Source organism: Panicum virgatum, chromosome 9K, assembly GCF_016808335.1.
Source record: "Panicum virgatum strain AP13 chromosome 9K, P.virgatum_v5, whole genome shotgun sequence".
NCBI classification, from domain to species: Eukaryota; Viridiplantae; Streptophyta; class Magnoliopsida; order Poales; family Poaceae; genus Panicum; species Panicum virgatum.
Window position 1 is genome coordinate 15,041,994 of NC_053144.1, and position 22,068 is coordinate 15,064,061.

At 46.5% G+C, this 22,068-nt stretch overlaps 3 protein-coding genes across 5 annotated transcripts; 2 read left to right on the forward strand and 1 right to left on the reverse strand.

Moving 5' to 3' along the window:
* The first annotated feature begins 2,556 nt into the window (after positions 1–2,556).
* LOC120650315 (probable prefoldin subunit 4) lies at positions 2,557–5,194 on the forward strand. Its single transcript, XM_039927389.1, has 3 exons — positions 2,557–2,721; positions 2,866–2,976; positions 4,676–5,194. Exons 1-3 carry the CDS (start codon positions 2,713–2,715, stop codon positions 4,934–4,936), a joined length of 381 nt encoding a protein of 126 aa, XP_039783323.1. The 5' UTR covers positions 2,557–2,712; the 3' UTR covers positions 4,937–5,194.
* Positions 5,195–7,252: 2,058 nt separating this feature from the next.
* LOC120650316 (protein WRKY1-like) lies at positions 7,253–10,151 on the forward strand. 2 transcript variants are annotated; one of them, XM_039927390.1, is made up of 4 exons: positions 7,253–7,429; positions 7,829–8,686; positions 8,763–8,891; positions 9,530–10,151. In XM_039927390.1, exons 2-4 carry the CDS (start codon positions 7,914–7,916, stop codon positions 9,672–9,674), a joined length of 1,047 nt encoding a protein of 348 aa, XP_039783324.1. In that variant the 5' UTR covers positions 7,253–7,429; positions 7,829–7,913; the 3' UTR covers positions 9,675–10,151. The 2 variants fall into 2 exon arrangements, with proteins under 2 accessions (XP_039783324.1, XP_039783325.1); XM_039927391.1 differs by having other exon boundaries at positions 8,766–8,891.
* A 4,578-nt stretch (positions 10,152–14,729) lies between these two features.
* LOC120650317 (calmodulin calcium-dependent NAD kinase-like) lies at positions 14,730–21,641 on the reverse strand. 2 transcript variants are annotated; one of them, XM_039927394.1, is made up of 7 exons: positions 21,399–21,641; positions 21,023–21,241; positions 19,818–20,041; positions 19,258–19,319; positions 17,358–17,730; positions 15,337–15,801; positions 14,730–15,225 (listed from the first exon to the last, which is right to left on the reverse strand). In XM_039927394.1, the coding sequence occupies exons 1-7, from the start codon at positions 21,406–21,408 to the stop codon at positions 14,836–14,838; spliced, it is 1,743 nt and encodes a 580-aa protein (XP_039783328.1). In that variant the 5' UTR covers positions 21,409–21,641; the 3' UTR covers positions 14,730–14,835. The 2 variants fall into 2 exon arrangements, with proteins under 2 accessions (XP_039783328.1, XP_039783327.1); XM_039927393.1 differs by having other exon boundaries at positions 21,357–21,547.
* Between the last annotated feature and the right edge of the window lie 427 nt (positions 21,642–22,068).

A 22,068-nucleotide genomic window follows, 5' to 3' on the forward strand; every position in this document is an offset into this window, starting at 1 on the left:
CTGGCCTTGGTTTCACAACCAATTTTCTAGGTACTGTCAAAAGTAAAGAATTGACCAGATCCAACATCTTAAAGAGTGTTTTTTTTAAAAAAACATCTTAAATAGTTAAGAGTTGCATAAGCTCGATCCTTAGTTTTCAAAAAAAATAAAAAGTTCGAGCCAACATCTTGGAGGTTATATGATATTGCGTTGTTGTAGCATGTGTGCTTCTCCATTTGCGCGGATCCGCTGTGCCCCACCCAGGTTGTGGCTGCACCAGCATCTGTTTGGAGTCCGCCTACACCGATTTTTTCCCCACCCTACACATTCGCTTTCCTTTTTTCCCCTTTCTTTTTTTTGAGTGATTTTCCCCTTTCTTTGTTAAAATAATTGTAAAGTAGCCGAGGGTACTTCAGGTACTTTTCTCTTAAATCTTTTCTAGCAGTTGATCTATGAAAAATTAAATTAAATTAGGTTCGGTCCTATTCTTTTTTATACTTAGTCCCACATTTTTTACCAGTCAAGGTACTTCCAAGTACTTCTTACCTTGATCACCGTACAATTCTATCAGATAGACAGCTCTCATTTTTTCAATCATTGTAAAAATTATCTTCTTTTTTTTTTCTATGTGTTTGTCGCTACCAACTTTGGTCCCCACCTTGCTTGTCCTCAATTCTCTAATGCAATGCCACGGCAAACCATCACTTCTTTTCTTGGTTCTTGTCTTACAAATTCATTTCGACAACGCCTTCATCGTACCCTCACAGCTATGCTTCCCATCAATGTTGCCATGGTGGTAAAACCACCGTTCAAAACTGTTCAAGGGGTTATTTGACTGATTTTGGATAGTTGAGGGGATAGAATACTTGGTTTTCTAGTTTAGGGGGTCAAGTATTCCAGCATTATCTAGACTTTTTTCGGTTCATTTTACACCATAATACAATTTGTCTTTTTTTTCCTCCAACACAAGTTGAATTTTAAATTCAAATTTTTCAGAGCAGTAGTGGACATCACAGAATATTATTATAATTTTTTCATTATTGTTTTTCTATCATATAATTTTGAACTCCAAATTAATTTCTTATTAAATATCGTAACCTATCAAAATAATGATAAAAAATTATAATATATTTCTCTAACATGTGTTATGATGCATACTATCATCTTGTAAATTTCAACTTAAAAGTTAAAACTCCACCAATGCATGAACATATAAAAAAGAAAAATTGTATTATAGATAATTTGAACCAAAAAGCATAGTTTGGGTTGAAATGAACCAAATGATAGTTTAGAGGGTTATTCAGACTTTGCCTATAGACGAGGAGAGTAATTTAGACTTTTTTCTATCTCTTTATGACCACATGCTATTTCTTTTCCCATCAATTTATATCTAGTATGAAATATTTTGCGAGAATCTATACTTTTAACTTACTAGTCTATAAAAATAAATTTTGATTTGAACCAAAAATACTTATAAGTGGAATCTAAAGGTAATTTAAATTTCTTGTCCTATTAATTTATCTTTCTTTGTCATTTTCGCCCCCTCAAAACCCTTCCCCCCTTAATTGCAAAAAAAAAACCCTTCCCTCTTGCGGCTCACAACCCCTAAAGGGGTCTCTCGACTCTTCTCTCCCCTACCGTCGCGCGCGGAGGTGAAAAGAGGCGAGCGCATTCGGGCGTCGATCTGGCCGCCCCAAATCCTCCGACGCCCTTGTCGGCGCTGAGGGAGGAGGGCGGGCTGGCCTCCGGCGGCCTCTGTGTGTATAGGTAGCTAGGTTTCTAGTGTCGCCTAGGTTTTAGCTGGTCGTAGGTTTCGACGGCGGAGCTTAGCTTGCCGGCGTTGAATAGGTTTCGGCGCCGGCTAATAAGTTTCCTCCAGACCGTCGGCGTCCTTGGCGGCGGCTCCGGCGTCCTCGACGGCGGATCTGGCGTCTCTTTCGGTGGTGGATCTGGGAGGTGCGTCTCTTTTGTCCCTCTTTGTGGAAGGGGGGTTTGCGTTCGGGATGGAGCTTTTGTTTGCCCCCTGGGGGCTTGTCTTCCTCGTCGGATTTCGTTTCGTCGGCGGTGGATGTGGTGCTGGGCTGCTGCTGTCGTTGGATGGTGGTGGTGCTGGCTTCTCCTTCCTGTGGTGTGCGTCGGGTTGGTGGCCGTTGTCACTGCCCTTCTTTCTCAAGGATGCGGACCAGGCTGCTGGTGCTGTGGATGGTGGCCGGCTGGATCTAGTTCCTTTCTCCCTCGACGACGGTGGTTGTCGATGCCGAGCTCAGGTCCAGGAGCTGGAGGGCGGGGCGTGGCCCCGGTCGATGGGAGACCCCCGATGGCTTTCTCTGTTTCGACTCCTACTAAAGCCATTGCGCGATGGGTCTTCTCTAGTTCATGAGAGTGCTCGTCTACTTCGGCGGCGGCGGTAAGCGACGGCGAGGAAGGCAACCACTGGTGGTTCATGAAAGATCTAGGGGCTTTGATGTAATTTTTCTTTTTTAGGGTCTTTCGTGAAATTTGGTTGTGACACCGGTTTCCGTATACTTTACGTACGTGGCTGTTTCCGTATGTCTACATGTATGTTTTCCTAAACTGAAATACAGACACGTTTGATAAAAAAAAAAAAGTGCTGGAGCCCCCGACCATTCGACCAAATCTCGCGGCGACTGCAACTCGGAGCCCCGGCGGAAGACCACGCCCTCGCTTCTGAAGGTCTGATCTCCGGCCGGTGCGACCACAGGCGAATCGAAGATGCAGCAGGTAGAGTGACGGACGGGGAGCCAAACCCTAGGCCCCCAACCCTGCATCCCCTCCCTAGGCTCAATCCTGCCTGCAATTTGCTCTGTTCTCCTTCGTATCCACGCGCGCCTGATTCGTCGTTGCGCTGGGGGATTGGTTCCGCAGGGGGACGGCACGGAGGCGCAGGTGACGTGGGAGGACCAACAGAATATCAACCGCTTCGGCCGCCTCAACAACCGCCTCCACGAGCTCCAGGACGAGATCAAGCTCGCCAAGGTAGATTTCGTGCCGTCTTTCTCCTTCTCCATGCACCATCTCCTGGTATTTGCATTTCCTGGCCTATCTAAAGTGAGGCTGAAATGGGAGGGCCAACTGTAGCCTCTGAGCAGATTTACTCTTTTTAACAAGTAGTGAGGTACCAATGCAATGGGTTTCTAGGTTCTTGGGGTTATGCTGCTCTGTTTGTGATGTACAATTCACTATTCTTAAGAAGAAAATGTCGGAGAGAATATGTGCATTTCCTGATTTGTTTGCGAGAAGAGGAGACAGTAACCGGTTAACCGCCAGGACCTTTAGGATCCGTGGACTTGTGGTATGTTGTTTTATCTTTTCAGGAGGTGGTATCTGGTAAAGCTGTGAGTCTCTTCCCATTGGACAGTCATTTTCTGAGAGAACTGAACTAGTTTTGTGATTCACTCATCTATGCATCTGACTTCCATGAATATTTGTCATTACAAAATAGCAATATGTCATTATCTTTTCTATGGTTGTTTGATGGGCGTACTTGGCTATAATTTTGCTTGGGTGATGGACTTTGTTACAGAAAGAGTTTAGCTTTTCCATGGTTCTCTTCTCAGTAACTTAAATAGAAAAACCTTGGGTAGTTTGAGGTATTGCCCAGGAAGTTAGGGGAAAATGCTGAATTTGAATTCTAGGTATTTTTTGGGTGACCCTAATTCTGGAGGGACTGCTTATATCTTTTCTTTTGACCTTTCAATCACCTTTGCCAACCCCACTGTGGCTTTAGATTCTAATTGGTGTGCTTTAGTGCTTCCACCTCATAGAAACAGTTGACTGTAGTTACTACATAGTAATGATGAATATTACTTTCTTCAACTCATGCTCTTGCACATATCTTGCCTATTCAGCAACAAAAGTTCCTTGCAAATACATTCTGCCTAGTGCTAGATCTTTATTTTGCACATTCTTGCCGACTGCAATGAAGATTCCATGTTGACCTGGGGATGGCTGAAAATTTTCTGTAGTTGATGACTGCATATCAAGTTTCTTAAAATCAGTCGATTTGCTTTTGGTTGCCCTATGTCGTAATGGTTGCATCAAAGGTTGGTGATTTAGTATCCCAAGCATAGGGGGGTTTTCAGCAATTGAGGTAGCATGTGTATTGTGTATATACCTGTGGTCCTCTGAACTGGTTATCGTGAGAGATATTATGCTAAGAAATTGGTGTGAATGGGATGTCATGGTGATTAGTTTGCGTCCTCCTGTGGATAGGTCATTGTTACATGTTGATAAATGTATACAGATTAGGTGTTTGGCTATATTCTCCAGTTTACTTGAAGTATTTCCTTTCTATAGATTTCATCAGATGAGATCTAAACCCATGATAAGTAGAATGTCCTTGTCTTTGGTAGTCAAAATCGGCACTGGTCACAAAGATCACAATGTTTCATATTTTCTTTTTACTTCGTTTCACTAGAAGTAACTATCTGTAAGTGGTAGCAGAGAAATTAGAACCTTATTTCACATCACTTCAGAACATGGCGGACTAGTGCTTCTATTTTTAACTGCACAGCTAATTTGTTAAGGCAGCTCCTGCTGAAAGTTTTACAATGCAAAAGCTTTCAAGATTTTTGCGGTATTTCCTGCAAGAATTCCTTTGTTTGAAACAGGTCCCAAAACACTCCTAGAACACCTGAACCTTAAATGCCATTTTCTTGATTACCCTGCGTTGCAGGAAGCAAATGAAAACCTAGACGATGCTGGGAACGAGCTCATCTTGTCAGATGAAGATGTGGTACGGTTCCAGATTGGGGAAGTGTTTGCCCACATGCCAAGGGACGACGTCGAGACTAGGCTGGAGCAGATGAAAGCGGACGCGGCGAAGAAGCTGGAGAGGCTGGAGGAGGAGAAGGAATCCATCCTCGCCCAGATGGCCGAGCTGAAGAAAATACTGTACGGAAAGTTCAAGGATGCCATCAACCTGGAGGAAGATTAGCAGAAGAAGATAATGTACGGAAAGTTCAAGGATGCCATCAAACCTGGAGGAAGAGTAGCAGGAGTACTTGAGCTGTTGCCCGTTCAGTTGTACGTCGCTTTTTTTAGTGCTGTTTTTCGCTAGCTTGCGTAACAGAAGACAGTTGAGCCTGCTGTATTTAAAAAAAAAACAGAAGACAGTTGAGCTTCGGAAGCTTTTTTACCCTTGATGCATGAACTTTGGTTGAAGTGAATGATTTGATTCAGAGCGTGTGTATGAATTGAAGCGAGTGGCCGAGAGCCTGGGACGTACGTGGAAGCCATGATTTTTCTGTCAGTTTTATTTCACTCGTGAAGATCACCAGCCTTTTTTCCGAGCAGAAATGTTGATCAAAATGTGTGATACTTCTACCTGTGATCCGTGACTCAGTGCGAGAAAACGCTGAAGCATGACAAAGCAAAGTAAAACACGCGTGAATTATATTTACAAGCATTTCTCACGCGTATCCTGAAAGCGATTTGAACGGGAGAAGATCGCGTCGGCGCATGACGGCGTTGCTAAAATGAAAACAGAAACGAAAGGAAAAAAAGAGGAAGAGAAAACCTTGCAGTGAAATTTCACCGGTTGGCAACTCGCCATCACGCACGCGCGCGGGGGAGAGACTAGAGAGAGGTCGGTCAGTGGCCGGAGGGAAATGCGTGTGAGATTCCAGGCCAGGCCAGGTCCCGGTCCTTTTCCTTTGACCTTTCAGCAGCTCCCGTACGTGGATGCTTCACGCCTGCAAGTTGCGGCGCCACAGCAGCAGCCTGTGATTCCACGGGGCCTACGCCTCACGTGTCGCCAACATACTCGCTCGCCTACCTGCATGGTCTGCAAATAACGCATCTTGCCAATCATATATAGATATATAGATAGATATATAATATATATCGTATTACTATCTAGGCGATGCTGTACAGCGAATCAACGGAGCCCCGCACGCCACGCCACAGGCTGGGGATTTCCTCCCGACAAGCATTCCAGTCTTGATTGTCATACTAAGGATTTTATGTCCCAATCATAATAGAGCACCCATCAAGTAGTACTCTATTTGTTTTGTCCTAGAAATAATTTTTAGATCCAACTTAGAATGTCGAACATTTTTGGAAAAAAAAAACTATAGAATGCGAAGCCACCACAAACAAAAATAAAATGTAGTATATCATCAATAAATAAAATCGGGTTTGAGTATTATAAGATTTCAGACTTGTGACTTTTTTACACATGTTCACATAAAAACATTTCTTTTGCGAAGAATTTCGAGACAAATCTTATACTCGTATCGTTCCGAATTATATGTCGTTTATTTATTTTTCTCTGGATACATAGTTTCATCTGTATTTAGACATAACCTAGATGCATAATAAATACTATAAATCTAAAAAGCCAAAATAACAGACAGAGCATGTTATAGTATAATCGTTGATACATATAATTCTTTTATCACAATAATGCCATACAACGGAGCCCCGCATGCCCCCATGTCTAGAATTATTATATTAAGGGTTTTTATTTTGAGAAACAAAAAGGCACTTTTGATATTTATATCAAACTTACAATGTAAAAGCATCACAAAAAACACACTAGACGCATCAAAGCAAAAAATCTAGATAAATACCATAGTTTTTGCGCAATACATTTCATTCCCACAAAAAGCCATGGAAAATTCTATAGTATAATTCTATAATAAGCATATGTACATAGATTCAAACTTTCACAGTTCTGAGAAAACGATGTGATCCTGATCCATCTAGATAAAACTGACGTGCTTGCGCAGTTGCATTAGGTTTGAAGTCAGCCAAGTGGACGAGAAATGCCCTTTTCCGAAGACAAAATGCATTTGAGTTAGGTAAAGTTTACTCCTGCACCAGTATCAAAACATAAAGATGCCCTGTCCAAATCTGCCATCTTAAAATACTACATTCTCTCTCATTCCCTCTCTTTCTCTCTCTAAAAAATAGAGCCCCAAAGTTAACTCTAGTAATGTCTGCATTCGGTGGTATTGTTTCCCATGTGAGCGTAGCAATAGTCAACAAAGCCAACTTTCACACTGACTCATGTCTTTGACATTTTGACCCGAACAGGTCATCAACCCATCCTAAACAAAGCCCCACATGGGCGAACCCGCATCCCCAGCCGTCCATCGCCTCCGGAGCTCACCACCAACGGCCAGGATCAGATCAACGGTCACAGTTTTTTAATCCGGCCCCGCAATAAACTACTCCGCGGGCGCCCTCCTTTTTCAAAGCGTGAGGGACCCGGCTGCTATTTTATATAAACCGGCGTCCTCGGCTGCGAAAAAGAAATGGGAAGTAAATTTTTTTCCTCCTCCCCTGCGTCTGGTCTTCCTCGTCCCCTTCTTCGCCTTCACACCTCCCTCCCTCCATTACCATCCCGTGGGCGACGACTGGCGCCCACCGACCGCCAGGTCACGGCCCTGGATTCGCTCCCCGGCGTCTCCGGATCGTCTCCGAGGTGAGCTCTTGAGCTCGGGCGGTGCTTTTTGGGGACGGATTTCGTGCGGTTTGGTTCTTGCGTGGGCGAGTTCGTGGTGGGGAATTCTCGTCTTGGGTGGCCGTGCAGTTGGGGTTCTCGTGCCCGTTTTGATGCGTCTGCACGCAAGAAATCGCTGCCCCGGATCGTTTCTTGCCGCGTCCGTCAACGTCGGTCTCGACGCCAGTTCCACTCCCGCCGCTTCTGGGATTTCTTGCGGAGGTGGCTCCCTCGCGTGATCCGGTCACGAGTTGCTTCCTTGGCTCTAAGCTTGGTGCCATCCCCGATAGCTGTTGCGTGGTGTCGCGATAAAAAGAGCTAAGCCTCTGAGCGTTTCTTAGGATCTGAGTGAATTTTTACCTTCTTTCTTATGATGTCCAGATCTGCTGCTGAGGGAGTTGCATATATTTCGAGGTGCTTGTGAAGTGTTCAAGGGAGGATTCTGTTTGTTTTTCGTGCGTGTGTAATGGAGGAAGTGGAGGAGGCAAACAGAGCAGCCGTGGAGAGCTGCCACAGGGTGCTCGCTTTGCTCTCCAAGCCGCATGACCCCGCGCAAGCCAGGAGCATAGCTCTGGGGACGGACGAGGCGTGCGCCAAGTTTAGGAAGGTGGTCTCCCTACTCAGCAACGGAGGAGCGGGAGTAGGAGGAGAAGCAGGACCGTCAGGAACAAGCGGAAGCCATCCTAGGGCTAAGGTTGTCAGCAGAAGACAGAATCCAGGGTTCTTAACTCAGAAAGGCTTCCTGGATAGTAACACCCCAGTGGTGGTGTTGAACAGCGCGCATCCTTCTCCTAGCTCCGCACAGGTCTATCCTAGGACTGGGGCGTTGGATGCACAGAGCATACATCCTCTTGGAGGACCTCCCAAGTTGGTTCAGCCTTTGTCTGCACATTTTCAGTTCGGCAATGTGTCTTCACGGTATCAGTTCCCACATCAGCAGCAGCAGAAGTTGCAGGCTGAGATGTTCAAGAGAAGCAATAGCGGGATTAACTTGAAGTTTGATAGCACCAGTGGCACGGGGACAATGTCATCAGCGAGGTCCTTCTTGTCGTCTTTGAGCATGGATGGTAGTGTGGCGAGCCTGGATGGCAAGTCATCGTCGTTCCATTTGATCGGCGGCCCTGCGATGAGCGACCCAGTGAATGCACAGCAGGCCCCAAGGCGGCGATGCACGGGTCGTGGGGAGGACGGGACAGGCAAGTGCGCTGTGACAGGCAGGTGCCATTGTTCAAAGAGAAGGTAAATCTGCTGCCCCCTGTGCTTATTATTATTTTCAATTCAAGATTGAGTATCATCAATGTTGTTTTCATTTCAGTAGGAAGTTGCGGGTGAAGAGATCAATTAAGGTTCCCGCCATCAGTAATAAGATTGCTGATATACCGCCTGATGAATACTCGTGGAGGAAGTATGGGCAGAAGCCAATTAAAGGTTCCCCTCATCCTAGGTATGGACTGAAGTATGAGTAGTCTACATCTTCAATGCATGCATGTTCTTTATAAGATAATGCTTTGACAATAGCTGCAATGATGCCACAATTAATGCCAACAATATTGACAGATAATATGGTACTAGGATATATTTCCATGACATACTCAAGTGCCTTCTGATAAATAATGCGCCAATCATTATCAGACCAAGCTTTATCCGAGTGAATATTTCTTCAGATGCTATCTGCATTTGTTTTCTATCCCCAAGGTTCTTCGATATGTAGAGCGGTAGAGGTGTCGATATCTTAATTGCTGTGACATTAAATTATGGATGTTGGCCTTTCTTTCCTGTGCACTTTATGGGAATTGATCAATCATGGTGCTTAAAGTGGGCACTTTTTTTTATTGAACCAAGATTATGCTGTGATGATTCATTATCCCCATAATCCCTCCACCATGTCTCTAGCTTTAATATCTTGATGGAAGGTTACACATTAATAGTAAACACATGAATATAGTGGTTCCATTGAATGACCCCGATCTTCAGCTCTTTTTAGCTAACATTAGTTGCAGAAACACCTATTGTATTTGTATTCTTTATCATCAGCGTACCATGGCATAGGACCAACTCACTGTTTGTTTGAATAAAATGCAGGGGTTACTACAAATGCAGCAGCGTGAGGGGCTGCCCGGCAAGGAAGCATGTCGAGCGGTGTGTAGATGATTCATCGATGCTCATAGTGACATATGAGGGCGAGCACAACCATACTCGGATGCCAACTCAGTCTGCGCAGGCGTAGGGAACTCCTTGATCACCAGACCCTCTTCAGGAAGTGCCAACAACCCAGTCCTTGTCGGAGAACAGCTGCGTTGGTCTTCTTAACAAGGATTGCAAATTGACAAATATGAAGCCGTTTCGAGCTGCTGTTTTGTTGTTTGGCCTCCTCACCTACATGATTTGTAGCAATAGTCCAGTGGAGAACACAATATTTTCTTCTCCGTGGAGTTGTCACAATGATGACAAAGAAGAACGAGCCGTTAGATCTGTGCTGTTGCTCATGGTTAGTGTGAGGTGTTGGAAGGGAAGATAAAAAGTTGGCGGGAAAGGGACAGTTATCTTAACTTTGTACTAAAAGGGTAGGGAAAGGGCAGAACAATTTTTTCTTGAGTTACCCTGATTTTTGGTCCCTCACCGACCGTGTACCAGGATAGTGTCAGAACTCAAAAGAAGTGCACAAAAGCTGCTTTGCTATTATAGCATTTCATTCATTCATTCATTCATCCATCCATAGTTGAGTCAACGGGATTATGGTCCTAAAGTTAAAGATTAAGTTGCTTTTTTGTATTGTTTCCATTAAGACCGCGTTAAACTATTATGGTTCAGAATAACTTCTTATATTTATTTAAATTTAAATCTTGTTTTCGATCAAAAGCTCAGTGCAAAACATAGGAAGAACACAGGAAAAAAATGCGTGCTATTTGACCTGTAGAAATGGAAATTGAGATGAAGTGATGGCATAACCGCATAACATCAACTTTGCATGTTCTGACCTCCAGATAATCATCAGGATTCAGGATATGTATGACGGAGGCGCAAGGGATCTTGGCTCTCGGTTAGTGGCAGGCATGCGCGCTTGGCTTGCTGCAATTGACATATGACTTCTGGCAGTGGTGAAGTTTGAGCAAATTGAAGGGGGCGCACTAGCTTTCTAGGTGCATGAAGTTGAGCTGAGCGCTTGCTGCAATTGGCATATGACTTCTAGCAGTGGCGAAGTTAGAGCAAATTGAAGGGGGTGTACTAGCTTTCTAGGTGCATGAAGTTGAGCTAAGCGCTTGTTGCAATTGGCATATGACTTCTGGCAGTGGAGAAGTTAGAGCAAATTGAAGGGGGTGTACTAGCTTTCTAGATGCATGAAGTTGAGCTGTACCCTACAGAGGTGCATATATGATGAAAAATTAGACTTAACTACTGTTTTCGTAAAATTTCGCGGGTGCATGGGCACCCTCTTAATTTGTACGCACCTCCGCCCCTTGCTGGAATGGACTGCTAGCCAGTGGGGATCTGGAGAATAATCGGCACACATGCTCTGACCGCGGGAAAAGAAAAGGACACGCGCGACATCCTACAAAACAAAATTAATAAATAACCATAAGTTTCAGGTTGCTTCCTCTAATACTAGCAGGAACTCCTGCAGTATCAGTCAAGAAAAGAAATTAATAATACTAGTACTATTCAGTTCAGACATATACACTGGATTTTTTTTATGGGTCCTGAAAATATATTTTGGATTTCTACAAGTTACCATTTCTTCCCAATGATGAGAAGCAGAGGAGGCCTGCTCCTCAAGGTGATGAGCGATTGCCAACACGTGGAGTTGACTGACAGTGGTTTAGTCGCGACTTTGTGGAGATTGTGCCGGTTCTTGGTCTGTGGTGTGCAGGTACACGGATGGCGCGGTGGCAGCGAGATGGTTTGGACAAGAGCGAGGCGCGTGCCGATGCACCATGCGGGGGCGTTGCGGTGGCAGGGAGCTCGACGACCATGCGGAGGCGGGAGACCTTGCGGTGGCATTGGAGGCCCGACCAGACGACCGTGCGGTGGAGAAGGGCGGCCCAGATGCTTGGGGCACTGCTGGGCCGCGTTGCTATCCACTCCTGGCGCCAAGGCGGGACGGCGTGGAGTTTGTTGGTAGCTCGGGAAAAACCAACGGTTGGGATGCGTCGACGTCGGCCAAGTCGGAGAGGGACGGCGATGGCGTCTGGATGACGAAGGCGCTACGGCTCCGGCGGGAGGTCGGACACGTGGCAAAATCGGGCTTGGCGGATGTGCCGGAAACATCGCGCGGGAAAGGTTTGGCGGTTCCTCCAAAACCGCCCCTGACTCGGTTTCGGCAGTTTTCCAAAAACTGCCCCCTCTGAAGATTCCAGAAGGACGCGTGGCGACATCAGAGTAATTGCGTCGGGTCGAAGCAAATATCTCCAAGTCGTCGCGGCCGTCGTATGGTCTTCAATGTATCTTTTCCGGTTTTGCCCCTACGGGCCTTCTAGTTTAATTTCAGCTCTAGGGGTAGTTTAGTCTTTTCGCGTTTAGAGTTAGTGGGAGATATTTAGGGAGGCAAATCACCTCTCTCTCTTCTGGCTCTCTCACTTTCGGTTGCCCAGGCGCCCAGGAACGCTCGTCCCTCTCTCCCTGGCGCATGGCTGGCTGCTGTCTCTTCTCTTCCTCCCTCTTCCTCTCCATAGAGTAGGATTTTTGAGATGGATTTTTGAGACCATGTATTGAATTCGATTGGGAAAGGAGGCCCTATCCTCCTTGTGCCCTCGGGGCTTTTCGATTTCGTATCAATTCAATACTCCGTGCACTATTGTTTGTGTTGAATTTCAATTCCGCTTTGATTCTTTATGTGCACGAGATCGTGGTGGTTCTTAGAGCTCTTTGTGGTGAATCCATGCCCTCTTGCCTCCTCTTGCCTAGTGCAAAACTCCTAGGATTCACGAGCTCCTTAGGATCGACGTTCTTTAGCGTTTCACATTTTGAGAAAACACCGTTCTTGCTCGGGAATTCCTCGATTCCTCCCAAACCATGGAGTGATTCGTCGATTCCTTTTGTGGGTATGTTCACAAGGTCTTTGTGATCGTGCCTGCAAAATTTGGTGAGATTTGTGCTTGTTTTGATCCTTCAATCGTCAAGTCTTGTATCGAACCGAGAGCAAAAACAGAGTTTCTGCGTCGGGCTGAATTTTTCCTATCACCGGTTGAACCGACGTTGCCAATGATTCAACCGGTGTTCAATTGGGGTTTACGACCTAGGTTTTTTGTTGCACCGGTGCATTAGTATCTACGTGCATCGGATCAACCGGCGTTACCACGGTGCTTGCTGTTTTGCCCGTTCAACCGGCGTGTAGAGTTTCCTTAACGTCGGTTTAACCGGTGCTCAGCACTTTTCGATTTGGTGTTCCTCTGGACAACTGCACCGATGCTCGTGAACGATCTCGTCGGTTCATCCAGTGTTCTGTTTGTCCATTTTGGGGTTGCTCTGGACAACTGCACCGACGTTGCATTTGGAATTTGTCGGCTCATCCGGTGCAGTATCGCCGGTTGAACCGACGGTGTTCAAACCTGAACGTCGGATCAACCGGTGATCGTTTTTCACTGCTACCGGCTCTGACTCATCGGTTCAACCGACGTACTCAGACTCATATACGTCGGTTGATCAACCGGTGAGTTATACCGTGCTGTTTCTTGTGCTGTTTTTCGTGCTTGCTTCCGCGATTGTTCTCGCTTGTTCCTAGGGCTGTTTTGTGTTGGTGTAGCTCATCCATAGCTACTCCACACTTCACCTAGAATTCTAGGGTTGGGTGTATACTTGGGATCTTAAGCCGAGCTTCCAATTGCGATAATTTTTTATCGGCTCCCATTCACCCCCCTCTGGTCGCCTTTTCGGTCCTACAAATGATAGTCCTGTATATATCCAATACCACTTACCACTGCAGGGCACAGTTCTTGTCAAGTTCGACTGACTTGAAGCAATCAATCACTTACCGCTACCAAAGTTCCACGAAAAGACGAGAGGCATCTGATCACTTCATACATAATTTGGACAAGATCATCTGAGCACGATGGACTCATGTTCATGTTCCACACTTGCATACAGGTAAATAATTACAACAGTAATTTTTTAGAGGAATCAACGGGGCAAGAAAGCCCACCTAAACTCGAATTCTCAATCAGTGGATCGAAGTACAACTCACAGGAAATTTGCCAAGTGGATTCGTTGTAAAATGTAGTAAGTGGGCTCATAGGCCAATTTCAGATTTCTGCCCAAGACTCAGGTAAGTTTCAGGGAATACAGATCATATTTTGTAGATAAAAATAGTTAAATTTTAGATCTATTAGGGCTTCTTGAATGGCTCATGCATCGGCTTCTCAAGGAGCCCTACCAGACGAATGAATTGCGAACGGCTTCGACGATGAAGCCCCTAGACTGGAGAGGTTCGGCGGAGCAAGAGCCAAAAATATTGGCTCCCTGCGGCTCCTCCTTGCTATCTTCCCATCTCGTCCTCGGGAGGGAGCAGGTGGCTGGCAACGGCTTGAGCTCTACCAGAGAGTCGAAGTCAAAGCTATTTTGGAGGAGCTGGAGCCTTGCCGAATGCCCCCGCCTGACACACACAACCATTAAACTCAGGAAATCTAACTATCTAAGTAGGAGTGCGCTAGGATTTTAATCCTAGTGGATCACCCACAACTCCACCACCACACTAGTAATGTTTTTGTCCTTATTCACCACATATATTATGTAGACAAAACAATAGCATCATATTTAACGATAGTACCGTGAGATCATTTAGGATCGACCGCTGCCATAGGCCCACAGTATGCTCAACTCTATTACATTCTCTAAAACAAATGGGAAACCATAAATGAGCTAAAACTTGAGGCTGCTTTTCCTCTTGAAGTACAAAAGAAGAAGAAGAAGATCTTATCATTGCCACGAGATTTGCTAAGGCCTAGTACATGGGCCCAGCAGAGAGAGGTTTCAACCACCACGAGGAGGGTCGCTCAACTAAGTTTTCCGAACAAGCCCAGAGGACCGACCAACAGAATGGCGATGAACCACAAAGGGCAGGCTGGTCCCAAATGCATTGCTTTCCCCCAGCGCCCAGGCCGCAGTTTTTTTTATATAAAAAAAGCTGCCGTGTCCCTCTCATGTCCTAGGACGACACACCACCTGTGTAAACATCTTTTCTTTGCCTGGATAATGATACAAGGCATCCACACATATACGGGTTACTGCGACATTGCTTTTTGCTAGTTTGCTTATATTCTGAAATGCTTTTAATTAAATTCGATCGATCTGCACTCAAGAATTCCACTGCATTTTATCCAAACAAATTAGTTAATAAAGCATTCGGACACCTCAATTTGATTGTTGCATGCAATGCTGCTCAGACATTTTCGCAGTTAAATTTGTCGATACGAGGCAGCAGCAGTAGCCGTTTGTGTCTCCGGCTCGCCGGTGCCGTTGGCGGCGGCGGCGGCGGCCGCCGCCTCCTCGGCGGAGCAGATGGCCTCCAGGAGGTGGCACCGCGCCGTCTTGGTGGTCTCGCAGCTCGCGGCGGCCTCCTCGATGGCGCGGATGGCCTCCCGGAGCTGGCGCTGGGCGGCGGCGCGCGACGGCGCGGCGATCATGTCCTCCCAGATGGAGCGGGAGCCGCAGGTGGTGGTGCCGTCGGGGTAGAGGTCGTGCACGGAGGTGGCCTTCTCGTTCAGCCTGCTCACCTTGTCCAGGCAGTCGATCTCCCGCGGCTCCACAAGCAGGCTGCTGTTGAGCCCGTCCTTCCACGCGATCAGCTGCCCAGGATTCATCGTTGCACAATTGAAATTACGAATCAGTAATCAGTCTCTGGTCATCATCTGCATCGATCAGATTCCATGCGTAACAATAATAATGTTAATAATTACCTGCGCGGATCCTAGGGAGTTGGTGCTGTAGAGCCTGGCCCCGTCGACGAGGCGGCTGTACCTGTGGAACGCGGCGGCGAAGCGCTTGTGGGACTGGAGCTGGGACCGGACCCGGACGGCGCGCCGGGTGACGATGGCCCGCCTGATGCCCCTGGCCACGGCGAGGTAGGCGTCGCAGACCACCCCGACGACCTCGATGCGGTAGGGCCTCCGGGCCCCCGGCGGCGGCGCGCCGTCGGCGTCGTCCACCTCCCAGTAGGTCTCGGTGGCGGCGGCGCCGGCGTCGTCCCCGGGCTTGTAGCCGGGGCCCATGCGGTAGCGGTGGCGGTGCACGGCCCGCGCCATGGCGATGGTCTGCTCCACGAAGGGCTCCCACGAGAGGGTGCCGTCCAGGATCACGTCCCGCCCCTCGTTCAGCGCCGTCACCAGCAGCGACGACGCCGCGTCCGTCGACGACTGGTGCACCTGCCATTGCCAGCCCGCACAAATAAACAAGCAGCAATTCAGCTCAGCATTGTCAGCAGCACAAACGGGCCACTCGGACCAGCCCACTTTTATTTTAGCCCATCGATAGTCCAACCAAACACACTCCTGTCCAGTTAATTTAAATTTGGCACTCTTTGTTTGATTAGTGAAGTTTCCTACCCCTAAAAAAAGGTTAATTTAAATTTGGCAGAGCGATTTCATTCAATTCTCCCTGGCATAGTAGGCCTTGGCGTGAAAAGAGTTTATTTTTTAGACATTTCTGCACTGTCTAGTCCTAGTGTCTCTGTTACGTGGACCCGGTATATATGTACGTGATCCAATAATGGTGCCTAGCTAGCTTCAAGTCTCCCCCGGCACGTGAAGAACAGCATATCGAATACCGGGGCCTCCACGTCATCGATCCTACGTGGACCCGGCAAAGATACCAATGCCTCGTTCCAAAAGACCACACCACAGTCCAAACACAGGTCTTGTGGTACGTACCACTCTGCAAACAGGCATAGTGCTCAGCTGTCCACTGTCTACACTACACATGCATCTCCTTTGTGTGTCATCGCGGATTGGGAGGCAGGACGGATGCACATGCATGGACCATCTCTCAACTAGAAATGCGCGGAAATATTTGTTTTCAAATATGAATCCGTCCGATCGTCCGATCTTTATAATTTGCTAACATGTGAAATAGATGTCGTATTTAAAAAGAAAAGATTCAGTTTCCATCTACGAATTATCACAAAAATCTGATCTTCAATCTTCAACTGCAAAGCCGCGTAACGAGAGCCATCCAACTATTGGAACCGGGTAAATCGGCCCCCTTGAGTGGTTCCAAAGGCGATTTTTATTTATGGAAATTAAAAATATTCAAATTAAAACAAAAAATCATAACTAATTCATTTTAGATCAGAAAAATAGAAAACAGATCCCAACAATTTTCTTAAAATGTAAACCTATCTGTTGAAATTCGGGCTATTGTGCTAGTTCAAGGTTTGGAAATTGGACTTTTTGCTATTTACAAATAGATGGAGGATAGAGGTTTCAAGTTGATGCGGTCGAGGCCTCACCTCGAAGGGCAGCGCACACACACAGGCTAATTTGCTACTTTTCAAATCCGTTTCTAGCTAAAGCTAGTGTCGGTCGAACAACTGTGACGACGATGCTACGGGCAGTTAGCTAGCTCCCATGTGCGATGCTGATACACCAACGCACGGTAGAAGCGAGAAAAGGACGAGTGGCCAACCGGCCGCTGCCCATAGTTTTCTCATCAACCATGCATCGTCTAACCTTTCCTTCAACCGATCAGCAATTTTCTACCACTACTTGCATGCATATATATGCTTGTGATGAACTGATGATGCCTACGAGCAACTCCCCATACCTACTGAAAATGTGAAATAGACAGCTGATCGAACAGTTCCGTTGTTCATGCAGCAATGGAGGAGGCCGGGACCACAGAGATGGGCAGCAGTGCTGACGAGGACGATAGAACAATAATAGTAATGCAGAGAGGCATAGGGTAAGGGTATGGGGGCACGTACGAGCTCGGCGGTCTGGAGCATGTCGTTGTGGTGTCCCATGGAGCTGATGGCGCGGTAGATGACGTCCGTCTCCTTGAACGCGTCCGCCTCCACCACCACCGCGTTCGCCCCCGCGGTCGCCCACAGCGCCTCCTCCCTGATCTCCTTGAGCACCGTGCTCTTGCCGGCGCCCATGCCGCCGCCCATCAGCAGCAGCACCGGGCTCCGCTCCGAGTGCGCCACGGGGGCCATCACGTCCGTGCACCGCGCGTCGTCGCCGCCGCCGACGCCGGCGGCCGCCGCGACGATGCCGATCGCCTTCATCTCCTCCACCAGCGTCGAGAACACGCGCGTCACCTTCAGGTCGCGCGTCACGCGCTCGAAACGCTGCTTCCTGTATGTTTATACAGATGCCCAAATGATTACTATCAATTAGGCGAGTAATTCCATCTTCATTCTATGCAGTTCCTGTTCCTGTTTGCACTGAACTTCAGGTCCAACAACCGAAGTTAAATGGGCCAGTACAATAAGATTACAAATATGAAAAAACAACTTGATCATCATGATGATGCATTTGCATGCTAGCTCAGGCAAAGCCATGATGGCGCCACCTAATCCACTCATCAGTTTGCATCCCATCTACAAATATTTTTGAGGAAATTGACAACCGATCGATTTCGCTTTGCGAGTTTACACCTTCCACCTTGCCCGTGTTTAGTTACAAAATTCAAAATTCCAAATTTTTTTCCGGCACCTGCATGGAGACTTAAATCTAGACGAAATAAAAAACGCATTGCGCCTACTGTCTGTAAATGGCGAGACGAATCTAATGAACCTAATTAGGCTGTAATCAGGCGCTAAATCGCTATAGTAATGCTACAGTAAACAACCTCTGATGACGGATTAATTAGGATCATTAGATTCGTTTCGCGATTTACAGACGAGTTCTGTAATTATTTTTATGATTAGTCTATGTTTAGCACTTCAAATATAGAAAGATGATTTTTCAAAAAATTTACGGAGCCCACTAAACACCCCCATTGTCATCTGGCCACGGACAGGGCTAGCAGTAGGTACCAATGTTGATCTGCTATTCGTCAGTACATGACGGCATGCAAATGGTCTGCACAGTTCTCTGAACAGACCACATGATGCATGCAGTTGGTGAGCCTGGCATGCTACAACCATCATGTAGCCCCAAAATGGTTCCATCACGCCACTAATGATTACTTATCGTATCTCAAAACTCTTTTTTCTTACTAATAGATGACTACTTATCGTATCTCAAAACTCTTTTTTTTCTTACTAATAGATGACTACTTATCGTATCTCAAAACTCTTTTTTTACTAAGTAAAATGACCATCCGAAAAAGTAATAAGAGAAGTAACAATAAATGAACGCCCTATTTGTTTTCTCTTAAAAAAAGAAACAAGATACAGAGTCACTCGTCCAAGAAGCCTGCTCAGCATCTATATCTATCTGGGATAAAAAAGTTTGATTGGATAGGTCAAACCAAACGAAATAAACATATTTGTCGATGTGTCCCTACAAATTAAAATTGTGGAATGATAAAATTTTGGTAGCCTAAAATGTTGATTTTGCTTTACAGGTACAAATAATATATACTCCACATAGTCAAATATGCCATATACAGCTAATATGCCTTCTGTAATTAAATTACCAAGACTTTGGTGGTAGGGATTCCATTTGGTCCTCTATTATATGGATGCAAGTTGCATTAGGGCTTTCATCATTCTCATGATTTGTTAGTACCCATAAATAACAACACCATTCGCTTTTGAAAAATATCTAGTCAGTCTTACTTCTGCAAAAAAACTGAATTTTGTTTTTGCGTGTAGCCATGTTCTTAGAAAATATACGACAAGAACAAGAAAACAAGAAGCAGCAATCGGTTTTCACCTTGTTGCTTCCATGAAGACGTTCCTCAACTTCCTTGTGGTACCGCAGTCCGCTGTCAAGGCCTACATGCGTGAGTGATGGCAAAGTTATGGACAAGTTCTTTAGATGTACAACTTGTAATAATTGTGTTCGCAATTTTTCCCGCGCCTCTTTCATTTGATCGACAAGGTGATTATCCATCATGCCCCCACATACACACAAACACACACAAAAGAAAAAAAAACATGGGAGTTGAGCGTGACATATATATCCCTTTTACATACAAAGTTTCTTTTGCATTTTTTCCTAAAAACTTTCGTTGTCATTGAAAAATTGAATATGATTAGGACAAAGAAAATCTATCATATGAAGATGTCATTGTCAGAAATGCAGTGGCATTTGTGTAGCCAATTTAAACTTCGATATACAGTATGTTTTTGGGTGCCCTAAAATCATTCCAAAATAGAAAATATCTTTTTTCTTTATCTTTTTTGAGATAAATTAAGTAGCTATGAAGATGTGTCCTGGAACTGTTGTGCTATCACTTCATAAAAATTGTGGAGGCAGTACTAGCTACATACCGAGCTGATGAGGTAGGTAGCATGGTCCCAATGGAACGCGAAATATCCCAGGATGCATCTGTCCAGCTCCTCTAAGAACTTGGCATAGAGGGACTCTGCATCCTTGACATTCGCGAAGAACCCGTAGATGTCCTCCATGCAATTCTTGCTGCTCCTGAGGTAGTTGTTGGCCAATTTGCAGAGCTGCGGGCACTCGTTGATGTCCTTGAACCCCATCTGCCTCGCTGCGCATACAAAGAAATTCTAAAATTTTTAACACAGGAATTGTACTAGTAACTATTGTGCAAAAAAAAAAGAGAGAGAGCAGAACATCAGGATTCATGCAAGCCGGCCGATGAAAATCGGACGGCCGTGATGAGTCCGGAGGTCGCCTAGCCTCACCGCGCATCTGATCAACATCAACTCGTGTATCGGTTGATGGCGACAACGGGGGCCCGTCACTCAAGGTAGTAGCAGGCGACTCAGTTCGCCGCTAAGCTAATTGCCATGTTGCTCTCTTATCATCGTCTCTCCCAACAAGCGCTATCATTTTCCATTTATCGTTCAGGATGACACGCCGTCGACAGCTACGCGTTACTGTTTACCATATATACAAACAGTGGTTGGCACATCACTCCATGTCAGGAATAAATAAGATGACTATTTTTCCCATGGAAACATCATCAGCGCTCAAACAAGTCATTGTAGCAGGAACAATGCTTAGGTTCCAGTACCAATATCTTATTGGTACCATTAGTCATTAGAAATGGGGCTACCATTTAATTAGTAACTTGATGAAGCACCTAAATGGGTTTTGTTTTTTTAGAAAAAAACTCTGACGAACAGAGTCAGAGACACGGAAGGCGGAGCAGCACAGCGAGGAAAGAAAATTTCAAAATCCATCCTGTACCTTTCCCGTTTCACTCAGATGAAAGACAGCTTCTGTTTGTGTACGTTGTGGTGGATGATAATATGAACTCTGTCCACAATTTTTGTAGAGACAAGGAAAAGCCCCGGCTACTAATTTTGCCGGACGGCCGGGGCTTTGACTTGTTCTGATCATGCAGGCACAGGCGAACAGAACGATCCTAAAAGAGTGGCAAGACCGCAAGAGAGGCGACTGCCGAATCTCCCGTGTCCATGGAGGCATGGTGGACAAGAAGAAGAAGATCGAGGGGGAAGAAGAGAGCCGCAAATCAGAAGAAGATGGGAAGAAGATGACTGACCGACGTAGTGCGAGAACTTCTCGAGGTCCTCCAAGCGGCCGGACTGGGCCACCCGGAGCCTGGGCATTTCGGGCATGGCCGCGGGCGCCTCCTCCTTGCTCTTGGCCCCCCTGCTGATCCGGCGCCGCGTCAGGGCGGCCACGGCCGCGACGGCGCCGGCGGTGGACAGCGCGGCGACGTGGAGCAGCAGCGCCCTGGCGAGCCCGCCGCCGCCACCATCTGCGCAAGGAGAGAACACGAACAATAAGAAGAGAAGGAAAGACAGAGCATGCAGAAAGCCATGGGATCGGATCGGAGGAATGAGGAAGTGAAGAACAAGTGCCCGAAAAAGAACCGGTGGGTGGCGGCGCGCGCGGCCGCCGCCGGTGCTCCTTGCCTTTTTCCATGGGTCGCGATCGATCGATCCCAGATGCCGGTGGGAGCGGAGGCGCTAGAGGCTGCTGGCTGGCCCGCTGGCGAGTGGCGCTGCGCCTCCGGGCACCGGGCTCCCTCTTGCTCGCTCGCCCGCACCGCACGAAAGGGCCGGCGCGGGCGCCGCGTATTTATACCGGATCAGCCGGGGGAAATATTTTACTGGAGTGATGAGCTGCTGACTAGCTCCGCCAATGTGCATGCAGTTGCAGTATGAGTTACATTACTCGAGGTTATTAGCTGGTTATTAACAATGCACGAGGGCGTGAGAAATGTGGTGGTTTGACCGGTTCCTCTACTCCTCTCTTTGGTTGATGAATGATTGGTTGATGATGAACTGACTCTATTTTGGCAGATCGATCGGTCGATCTGGTAGTTGTGACGACTGCCTGCTGGTAATGGAGGTTACATGCGTGTTATCTTTAAGCACCGAGCAATGCAATGGACAAGTCATCGCATCAGTTGTCGCTTGATGATTGGTTGAACCATGTTTGGAGGGGGAAAAAGATGCATGGATCAACAAGAGTATTATATTGATTGAATACAAGTGCCTGTTTGATTCGTTGCCATTTTTTTTAACCAAACCTTGCCTAAGGCCAGGTGAGATTAAAGATTCACACCCTGGGTAAAGTTTG

Coding starts and splice junctions, on each gene's coding strand:
- LOC120650315 (XM_039927389.1), top strand. Junction 2,977..4,675: donor ACGAGATCAAGCTCGCCAAG/GTAGATTTCGTG, acceptor CCTGCGTTGCAG/GAAGCAAATGAAAACCTAGA.
- LOC120650316 (XM_039927390.1), top strand. CDS start 7,914: ATGGAGGAAGTGGAGGAGGCAAACAGAGCAGCCGTGGAGAGCTGCCAC. Junction 8,687..8,762: donor TGCCATTGTTCAAAGAGAAG/GTAAATCTGCTG, acceptor TTTTCATTTCAG/TAGGAAGTTGCGGGTGAAGA. Junction 8,892..9,529: donor AAAGGTTCCCCTCATCCTAG/GTATGGACTGAA, acceptor AATAAAATGCAG/GGGTTACTACAAATGCAGCA.
- LOC120650317 (XM_039927393.1), bottom strand. CDS start 21,408: ATGGAAAAAGGCAAGGAGCACCGGCGGCGGCCGCGCGCGCCGCCACCC. Junction 17,731..19,257: donor GTCTTCATGGAAGCAACAAG/GTGAAAACCGAT, acceptor ATAAACATACAG/GAAGCAGCGTTTCGAGCGCG. Junction 15,226..15,336: donor ACTCCCTAGGATCCGCGCAG/GTAATTATTAAC, acceptor AATCCTGGGCAG/CTGATCGCGTGGAAGGACGG.